This window comes from Conger conger, chromosome 4 (genome assembly GCF_963514075.1).
Source record: "Conger conger chromosome 4, fConCon1.1, whole genome shotgun sequence".
Lineage (NCBI taxonomy): Eukaryota > Metazoa > Chordata > Actinopteri > Anguilliformes > Congridae > Conger > Conger conger.
Genome location: NC_083763.1, coordinates 1,939,823 through 1,949,822, shown reverse-complemented (window position 1 = coordinate 1,949,822; position 10,000 = coordinate 1,939,823). Strand labels below are relative to the sequence as shown.

The window sequence follows — 10,000 nt, the reverse complement described above, 5'->3', positions numbered from 1 at the left end:
CACACACACTGCCAACCGGTGTTTGGTTACTACAGCATGTTTCACTCAGAATGCATAGAGCATAGCAAGCACAGCAGAAAGAGTTTGAAGAGAGTTTGGGCCAGCCCTCTGTAATGTTCTAATGTGGACGCAGCCAAGAAAGGGCTTCACTCCAGATTCTTGTTGTTTAATCTCTGTATTTTCGTCACAGTTGCAGAAACCCACACACACACACACACACACACACACACACACACACACACTCTCTCTCATACATACACACACCAGATACACACAAACACACACAGAATGTTACCGCCACTGTTTTACAGACCTCTGTTACCGCCATTGTCTTAGGCACCCGGTGAGTCAGGTTCTCCAGGAAGCGGCACGTAGGAGCCTTCCCGTTTCCAGAACCTACTTCAACTTTTCACAGTGCCGGTTTTTTTTTAAAATTAGCACCAGAAACACTGTCAAAAATATGAGCGGAATGCAGTGGTGACGTGTGTCCAATCACATGAGCAGAGTTTGCAATGTCTTGGGTCTGCATGAGGTTGTGCGGCTGTCTTGGTGATGGAATGACGGTTATTGGGTTGACGGTCAAACCAGTTTTTTTCCTTTTTTTCTTTTGATAGATAATTGGTTTGCTCACTGCTCCTGAGACTTCAGGACATTTTCTGTTCTAGTTTTACTGGTCAAACAATCGTCAAACAATCGTGACTCAAGGCAAATTTACTGGCCCGCATATGGGCCATGAGTTCATTTAATCTGCCAATATAAATGTAATATGACAAACCTGTACAACAGTGTTCTGTCACTGTAAAATCACCGGGTTAGAGAGAAACTCACAATTGTGTTATAAACATTTATTTCACATTGGTCTTAAATGTTCTTAACGATAGTTTTTAAGAGAATGAACTTTGGATAAACTCCCAGCACTTGTGCCTGTAGAGAATGGTGTGCGTGTGTGTGCGTGTGCGTGTGTGCGTGCGTGTGTGCGAGTCTGAGAGTGTGTGTGTGTGTGTGTGTTTTTGGGCTTATTTCCCAGAACCAGGCATGGCAACACGCATGGAAATTATTATCCACCGTAAATCTGCTCATCTGTTACCATATTGGGAAAGATTGACCTCCTCTGAGAGAGAGTGTGTATGTGAGACGACCACATTTCCCATGCTGGCACACAGAGGTGAAGTCCAGTTGTGTTATTGACTTTATTGCCTTGTCACTGGTCAGTTGTAATTGGTCTTCTCCGAGGCGCCTGCAAGGAGCGCAGTGGAGCGCTGATTCTCCCCGAGGGCTCGCCCGTTTGGCCGAGAGACCTGGTTTATCAAGGCAGTCGAGTCAGAACGCTGAGTCTCATTTCTGTGATTACTCAACGCTGCGTGAAACCAGTCATCCGCTCCCATACATACCATCGAAGCAGCCCAGCCTTGTTACGAACCTGCACGTGATCCCGGCGTTAAACCAGCGCGTGATCCCGGCGTTTTACGGTCCGGGGCAGACGTGGGTTCTGGGGAAATTCCACTGAGCCCTGCTGCCTGCACCGATCCCGATGGGGGCCGATTTTGGGAAGTGTCCATATGGGAATGTTTAATGAACAGGATGCGGTGAGCAGTGCGTTTTGGGGAAATGGCAGTGGCAGGAAATGACTGCAGGCTCATGGGAGAAATGCCCCACCGCGGTATTTGGCTGTACAATATCCCAAAAACACAGGAGAGAAGAGGGATTGAAGCAGGGGACATATCGCTCCGTTCTGTTCAGTTTCATTGAACAGGAAAGGGGGTGGGGGGGGACTCGGTTATGATACGAACGTCTCTGTGAGTGGTCTGGACTGTTCGGCCTTGTATCGGAACAGACATTTCCCCTCCACGTGTCCTCCCCCCAAACTTCAGGCCGTCAGAGTGAAACCGGCTCTCTGCAGGGTCTGTGCGACCGTGCCACATTTCCACTGCGTGCGCATTCCAGACGGGGGCATGTTGTGTAAACAGACACTTAAAAAACATGACCGCAGTCTTTGATTTGAGAAGAATGCTGTCCCCAGGATACCTTTACCAGCAGCTCTGGCTATGAAATGGCCGTCTTGCAGGGCTAGGTATGCTCCTCCCTCTGTACAAAATGGCTGCCTTGCAGGGGTACGTGTTAGCCCTCGCTATGAATAGGCTGCCTTGCAGGTGTAGGTGTTAGCCTCCCTCTCTACAAAATGGCTGCCTTGCAGGGGTAGGTGTTAGCCCTCGCTATGAATAGGCTGCCTTGCAGGGGTAGGTGTTAGCCTCCCTGTCTACAAAATGGCTGCCTTGCAGGGGTAGGTGTTAGCCCTCGCTATGAATAGGCTGCCTTGCAGGGGTAGGTGTTAGCCTCCCTCTCTACAAAATGGCTGCCTTGCAGGGGTAGGTGTTAGCCCTCGCTATGAATAGGCTGCCTTGCAGGGGTAGGTGTTAGCCTCCCTCTCTACAAAATGGCTGCCTTGCAGGGGTAGGTGTTAGCCCTCGCTATGAATAGGCTGCCTTGCAGGGGTAGGTGTTAGCCTCCCTCTCTACAAAATGGCTGCCTTGCAGGGGTAGGTGTTAGCCCTCGCTATGAATAGGCTGCCTTGCAGGGGTAGGTGTGTGCCTCCCTCTCTACAAAATGGCTGCCTTGCAGGGGTAGGTGTTAGCCCTCGCTATGAATAGGCTGCCTTGCAGGGGTAGGTGTGTGCCTCCCTCTCTACAAAATGGCTGCCTTGCAGGGGTAGGTGTTAGCCCTCGCTATGAATAGGCTGCCTTGCAGGGGTAGGTGTGTGCCTCCCTCTCTACAAAATGGCTGCCTTGCAGGGGTAGGTGTTGGCCCTCGCTATGAATAGGCTGCCTTGCAGGGGTAGGTGTTAGCCTCCCGCTCTACAAAATGGCTGCCTTACAGGGGTAGGTGTTAGCCCTCGCTATGAATAGGCTGCCTTGCAGGGGTAGGTGTTAGCCTCCCGCTCTACAAAATGGCTGCCTTACAGGGGTAGGTGTTAGCCCTCGCTATGAATAGGCTGCCTTGCAGGGGTAGGTGTTAGCCTCCCGCTCTACAAAATGGCTGCCTTGCAGGGGTAGGTGTTAGCCCTCGCTATGAATAGGCTGCCTTGCAGGGGTAGGTGTTAGCCTCCCGCTCTACAAAATGGCTGCCTTGCAGGGGTAGGTGTTAGCCCTCGCTATGAATAGGCTGCCTTGCAGGGGTAGGTGTTAGCCTCCCGCTCTACAAAATGGCTGCCTTACAGGGGTAGGTGTTAGCCCTCGCTATGAATAGGCTGCCTTGCAGGGGTAGGTGTTGAAGTTGTAGGGTTTGCAGAGCAGCACTGTCTTCACGGCGGTGCAGTAGAGCCTTCCCAGCAGCCCCGAGCAGGTTCGCGTGACGGCGGGGTCGGTCGCCTCCCTCCACAGGCGGTGTATGTCGGTCACGTGTCCGTGCGACGTCATCATCGCGCCGTAGATGCAGGGGTGGTAGGGCGCCTTGCCCTCCCCGGAGAAGTAGACGTGCTCCTGCGGAGAAACGCCCGCCACCGTCGCGCAGATGCCCATGAAGACGTCGTCGATGTAGAGCGTGGAGTTGAGCGTGGCAGACGCCCGGTAGAGCTTCCCCACCACGTCGCCCGACACCACGTAGCCGGCCCCCGCCGTGTAGTCGGGGTACGAGGTCCAGGGGTACATCTCGTGGGACATGTAGTACTTGCTGTCCTTGCGGCGGATGGGCGGCGCCCCCCGGTGGACCCGGCCCACCCAGAAGTCGCGCGCCTTGCCCGCGCGCGCCACGCCCTCCAGGTAGCGCACCAGGTTGGGCATGTGCACGAAGACGTCGTCGTCGGCGGTCATGAAGAAGCGGGCGTGGCCGCAGCGCGTGTGCGCCCAGCGGACCTGCAGCAGCAGCTTCCGCGTGAGGTTGTGGAACGAGTCGACGAAGTCCTGCTGCACCAGGTCCCCGTGGCGCCGGTCCTCCGCGAGCAGCCCCCTCTGCACGGCCGCGCGGCGGCCTGCGTCGGGGTGCAGGCCCAGGGCGAACAGCACGCGCACGCCGGCGCCCAGCCGCTGCCGCGCGTACGTGGCGTTGCCCCAGGTGGAGCGGATGGCCCGCCGCCTCTCCAGGTTCTCCGGGGACGACTTGACGAAGAGCAGCAGCAGCACGTCGCCGCCCGCGCAGGCGTCCGCGTGGTCCAGCAGGTACGAGTGGTTGTTGAGCGCCAGCGCCGCGCCGCGGCTAACGGCGAAGCTGCCGTTCAGGAAGCCGTAGCGGTTCACCAGGTAGCGGTAGGAGTACGAGCGCATGTGGCTCACCACGTGGTGGTCCACCTGCTCCCAGCTCACCATCAGCACCGACAGGGCGAAGCAGGTGGTCAGCAGCTGCACGCACTGACATTTTCTGATCCTGCGGAAGTTCATGAACATCCTGCAAACGTCCCGCCCCCCTCCAAAAAAAAACGCCTCCGGTCGCTCTGTCAGGACCAATAGGAGGCCTGCGATCGAGTGCGGTTGTCACAGCGATCCAGCTGGTCCATGGTATTAATCCCGGGGGGAAAGGTGGGACGGGACCCTCCCGCGAGGCGCCGTGTCTCTCCTCGTCTGCCTCTTCGGTCCGCGCGGTTAGGGAGCAGGGAATGCTGGGTAGTACGGGGCTGGCCTCATGCCGTCTTCACGCCCACGCCGTGTCCCTCCCCCTGCAGAGGAACAAAGAAAGGGCACCTTCAATGTTAAGAACAAAACAGAAAGAATTCAGATTGTCGGAGGTCGCCGGCGGTTGAACATAACCGGAAACTCCGGTGTGCTGAGTTGCGAATGCTACTGGTGGAAGTCGTGCTGTAGGTTGCCATGGATACCAATTGTTCAATCTGTCCTGTTATGTGCTGTTGGTAACCGCCGTGAGTTTTGTGCCTCAATGTTTATGTCATTACATTACATTACGTTACATTATACGGAGCGACGTACAATAAAGTGCACGTCCATAACTGGGGAGAGGTGTGCCGAAAGCCCTTTCGCGAAGCAAAGCGCCACACACATGAACCTGGCGGGCTTTGGAGCAACAGCTAGTTTTACACGCGTGTTTCTAACCACGGCTTGCGGTCGCCGCTGTCGAGCGGAGCAGAGCAGAGCGCGGGTGGATGAGCAGAGCTCTGCATGGAGATGCGATTCTCAGGAACGCTGCAGGTGTGCCGCTGAACGCCTTATTTACTCTAACGGACATCCTGCAGTGCTGCACACTACACCAGCACAAAACTCACAACAGCCCTTTTCATCTTGTGCTCTCCATTCTGTGTTGCGTTTGAAGTTAAGCGTAGTTCTCTTTAGCGGCTATTATAAGATTACAACCAAGTATTTATTTCATGTAATAGTGGTTCATGTAGATGAAAATAAGTAAACAGATAATATATTGTGACAAAAATAAGTCTCTTTTGGAGAGAAAAAAAAGTCAGTATCTAGTGTGGCCACCCTTTGCTTTCATTACAGAATTTAATCTTTCAGGCACAGTGTTCAGGCAGTTGTCCTGCTGTGAAGCGCCTTTTTTTTTTTTGTCTTTCTTTTTTTATTTTTTTTAATTATTTTTTTTACTTGTCAGACACACAGACATATATATATATATATATATATATATATATATATATATATATACACACACACATAACGCACATCAGAGGCACTTAAATTCCGTTTTGCACCTCTATTGCCACTAGTTTTCAGCAAACCGGTGTCTTTGAAACGCTTGATGGTGTTTCTTATAGTGCCATGATTGCAGTTAGCATCTTCAGAAATTTTTCTAAGTGACCAACCGGCATCATGTAAGGCTACAATGCGGCTACGAGCAATCTCAGAGAGCTCCTTCTGTCGTGCCATCGTGTTTAACACTGTGACACTGCTCAAGTTGAAATACTGGAACAACTGACCATCAGAAGTAATTTTGCAGAATAATGTTGCTTCAGACCAATTTAAACAAATTGTTTAGCATGAACAATCATTCAGACGTGCATTCATGCTATGCAAAAGTTAAAAAAAAATTGTGACACCTTTCAATTTTTCGAAAAAAAAAGATGTTTTCAGTGTTTCTGTTTATTAGCCATACTTTTACCCCAATGCAATTGTTGAAATTATTTTTTTTGTTCTCATTGCCTACAGTAGTCTTGTTCAATACATTTTCACCAAAAAAAATTTCATAAGTAATATATTAGCACCCCTTTTAGACAAACGCGTGGTGTATTAACATCACTGCACACTCCTGTATACATCCACCTTGAAACACAGAAGGCTTGGCATAGGCTTTTCCTAACCCACATCAAGTCGATGAAATCGTTTATAAAAAATGTTTTAGGTAGTATTGGGTGATGTTACAAAATACTCTGATCTCATGGTGCAGTCAGGAGAATAAAGACACTGACTGCCTGCTTTCAGTTTCCTGCTTCCTCCCACTGACTTCCTGTGCCAAAGCAGCCACCGGTGAACTTGTGCCACTCTTCACAGACACAGCAGTCCTCGAGGCCTGACAACTCCTCACAGACTCACACTGTCCTACTTACCGTGCAGTCCCGATGCAGCTGGAACAGGCAATCTAAAGCCTAGAATCAAGTCTAGATACTGAAGGTTTTCTTATACCTGCACTAAGGAAGCGATTGAATACGCCTGACTGATCCGAAACAGTTGAGAGCCAAACTGTCCAATTACTTTTGGCCCCCTAAAGTGGGGGTACTTTGTATAACAAGGGACGTAATTCCGAAATGCATATCCTGATATGAATGTAAATGCCCTCAAATTAAAGGTGACGAACTTGCACTTTAACCTCATACTCACGGTTTTATTTCCAAATCTAATGTGCTGGAGTACGCGGCAAAAGTATTTCCCCTAAAAGTCCTGCGAAATGACAGGACATTTATCTTGAACTCCCACATTGCATGTTACAGCGTGTTACTCCCTTACGTTTCGACAGAGGCCTGTATCAGTAGTAGTTGTGATAAACGCGTAAGCGCATGATGCGTGATAAACTACGGTGCGTCATGCCAACGGCGTGTCCTTCCAAGAGCGGTTGCCAATGAAGACTGAATTCTGTGACGTGCGATTCAGAAAGTTCGTTGTCATTTTAGTGAATCTGGTAAATGACGACCGCGTCGGTACTGATTACTGTGAGCTGTAGCTCAAGGTCATTTCATAATATTCTCTTTATTGTCAAGTTATTATTGTAGTCCAGGGTTTTGGCTGAACACCAGGAGTTCATTATGAAAATAATGGTAAAACTAACTTTTGTGTTTCTTTTACGGCATAAACACGGGTTATGTCTCATTCATTCATTGAAAAGAATCTATTGTGGCTAATGGATCTGTTCCGTTGTATCTCTGTATTCAACCCCTCTTGTCTGTCTGCGCTCTATCGCTGTGTGCCGGCTCCAGTCCGTCCATCGGGCAAGCTACATGAAGCGCACTCATTTGTTTAAAAACGAGATAAACTCAACAGAAACAGCCGCGGTCTTGCCGCGGTTTTTGTAGCAGATGGTGAACACGATCTGTTCTTTATGTCAACGCAATAGCGAACACCTGATGCGCTTTTTTTGTTGTTGCTCTTTGTCCAGAAAGAGGAGGCTCAAGCTAGAATGATCTTGGCTAGATCTTAGCGGTGGAAGGTGTGGACATTTAGCGCGTGAATATAAAAGCTAACGCAGCGCTACGTCCCATAATGACGGGCTTTAAGCGGAATCGCTGAGGGATGTACAAAGCTCTTCACAACAACAAAAAAATAGCATTACAGCAGCAAGTTTACGCAGAGAGACCGTTTACAACAATGGGACGGCAGGCCCGTCTGTCTAAAAAGGCTTGTGTCAATTCAATACTGATGGGATTAGTCACCCTGGGAACCCCCCACGCATGCACACACACACATACCCCAACCCCCCCCTTCACCCCCTTCACCCCCCACAGACACACCCAATACCCCCCCCCCCCCCCCCGCCCCCAAATGCATCTGTGCATTTAAACAATGTCTGCTATTTAAAAACAAAAAACACCCGTATCAGACCACCTGCCGAGGTCCGTGCTTCAGTGGAGACGTGCGCCGAACTCTTATTTACGGCCAGCTTCACGGGAGTATCCCAGGGGAAAATCTGACATGTTCATTTTCATGAGGCATCCGCGTTAGCTTGCGTTCATCGCTGCGTGAATGGACGGCTGTTTATAGTTTGTGAGCCTGAGCGTGTGTGTTGGCAGGGAACTGTTTTTCCAATGGAAAGATTTGCATCAGAGGTTGTTGGCTCATGGTCTAAAATATATTTTTAACATCAGTCTGTTTAGATTTCTCACAAACCAAAGGCACGTCACCATAGAGGCCCAAACTAATTCCCAATAATTCCCGTGTCTCCTGTGAATATGTTGTCATGGTAACTACGTTAAAAAGAGGATTCTAAAAAGATGTTTTTTCCTGGATCGGTGTTCACAACAGAGAGGAGGTCTTAAAGAACTCCACGAGTCTGCAAACATTTACAAAATGGGAGTCTGTTTAACAAGGAAATAAAGTCACCAACGAGCTGTTAAAAAGCTCTCCTGCTTTTTACAGCTACATTTTAAGACCCTGAAGCAAAATGTTTTAAGACATTGAAGCAACAACAAAAAAAGTTTTTTTCAGCACATTTTCTCCAGGCTTCTCACTGAGAGAATCGTCTTACCCTCGTTTAGTTTCTTATTTTGCAAGTTTGTAAGAGAGCGAGACGGAGAGCATTCCGCCCGTGAATAAGACTGATGCTCCACACACTGGAAATTCTTGGTCATCCTCGCTGGATCGGAAATGTGGAATTAATGCGGTCTCTGGAATTTAGGCGGTGAGGGGTACAGGGCGAAGTTTATCCAGAATGAACGTGTGGGAGGAGCCGAACGTTATAGACGTTGAGATCGGGAGATACTCGCGGAGCCGCGCGCTCAGCGCCGGCCACACCGGAGCGCTTAACGCGCAGATACCGGTCCAAACGCGCGGTGTACAGTCCCACAGCACAGCCTGAACACTCACATACGCCCCTCAGCAGCCTCTCTCTTCGCTGGGGAAACGCGCAGCGCTAAGTGGCCTCAGAATGCGTTTGAGATGGGCTATAAAGAGGTTGAATTCCAGTGAAGGGTGTCGCCTGTTTTGGGCTGAGTATCCCCTGGAGGGGAGGTCTGAGCGGCCCGTTCTGTGTGGGGGCTGCGGGTGTCTGAAACGCCGCAGGGAGCTCCTAGGAACCACGCAGAGACGAGGGAGGGAAGGCAGAGATCTCTACCCTGCTCTTCTCTCCTCCTGAGGGCAGGCGCCCCCTGAATCACCGCTTTTATAAATAGACCGGCAGCCTGAAGAAGTGATAGAAGAAAAAAAAAAAAAAAAAAAACTTTGTTCAGTTCACTCACCGTTGCAAGGAAAAGTTTTATCCGCGCGCGCGTGTGTAGGAATACAGCAGCCGTCTGCGTCTTCCTGCCAGGGAATGTCGGCGTTCCTGGATCCTGTGGGAAAGGTGCCGGTTTCCTGAGGGGGACGGATGGGAGTGGAGGAGTTCCTGCTCCGGCTGGCGACAGCGTGTGACTGTCCGCCTCCTGAGAGCCGCGCTGGTTTAGCGAGAGAGAGAGAGGGAGGGAGGGAGAGAGAAGAGGAAATAGAGGAGGGAAATGCTCTATGGTTCCAGTTTCAGCTCGCTCTCTCTCTCTCTCTCTCTCTCTCTCTCTCTCTCTCTCTCTCTCTCTCTCTCTGTCTTTCTCTTTCTCTCTTTCTCTGCTGTAAAAACACTGGGCTTCCGTTTCACTCTGAACCGAGTTCACACCAGTTTACACTTAATCAGAATAAAACACTGTGAATCGTACTTTTTTCCGGAGTAAGACTTGCTCTCATCAAAGTTTATCATTTTATAGTTGTAATTGTGCTAGACTGTGTGTCAGGAGCTGAGAGAGGAAGAGAGATTTCTGGCGCTGAAATCTGTGTCATCTGAGTCACACAAGCAGCACTGGCCTGGGGAACAGGGCAGGTTATTCAGTCCCTGTTTATTGGGTTACTCAGAAAATTAGGAAGCTTTCATTGAAATATGT

General features: G+C 50.2%; 2 protein-coding genes across 7 annotated transcripts in view; one reads left to right on the top strand and one right to left on the bottom strand.

Annotated features, from left to right (window-relative positions):
• The window catches only part of mcf2l2 (MCF.2 cell line derived transforming sequence-like 2), a 91,332-nt gene that overhangs the window by 49,022 nt on the left and 32,310 nt on the right, over positions 1-10,000 (top strand). The gene's annotated exons all lie outside the window — the stretch shown is intronic.
• On the bottom strand, positions 831-9,533 carry LOC133126865 (lactosylceramide 1,3-N-acetyl-beta-D-glucosaminyltransferase A-like). Of its 4 annotated transcripts, none has more exons than XM_061239309.1 (2): positions 9,332-9,533; positions 831-4,645 (listed from the first exon to the last, which is right to left on the bottom strand). In XM_061239309.1, exon 2 carries the CDS (start codon positions 4,374-4,376, stop codon positions 3,234-3,236), a length of 1,143 nt encoding a protein of 380 aa, XP_061095293.1. In that variant the 5' UTR covers positions 4,377-4,645; positions 9,332-9,533; the 3' UTR covers positions 831-3,233. The 4 variants fall into 4 exon arrangements, with proteins under 4 accessions (XP_061095293.1, XP_061095297.1, XP_061095294.1 ...); XM_061239313.1 differs by lacking the exon at positions 9,332-9,533 and adding an exon at positions 8,623-9,273; XM_061239310.1 differs by lacking the exon at positions 9,332-9,533 and adding an exon at positions 6,765-7,817.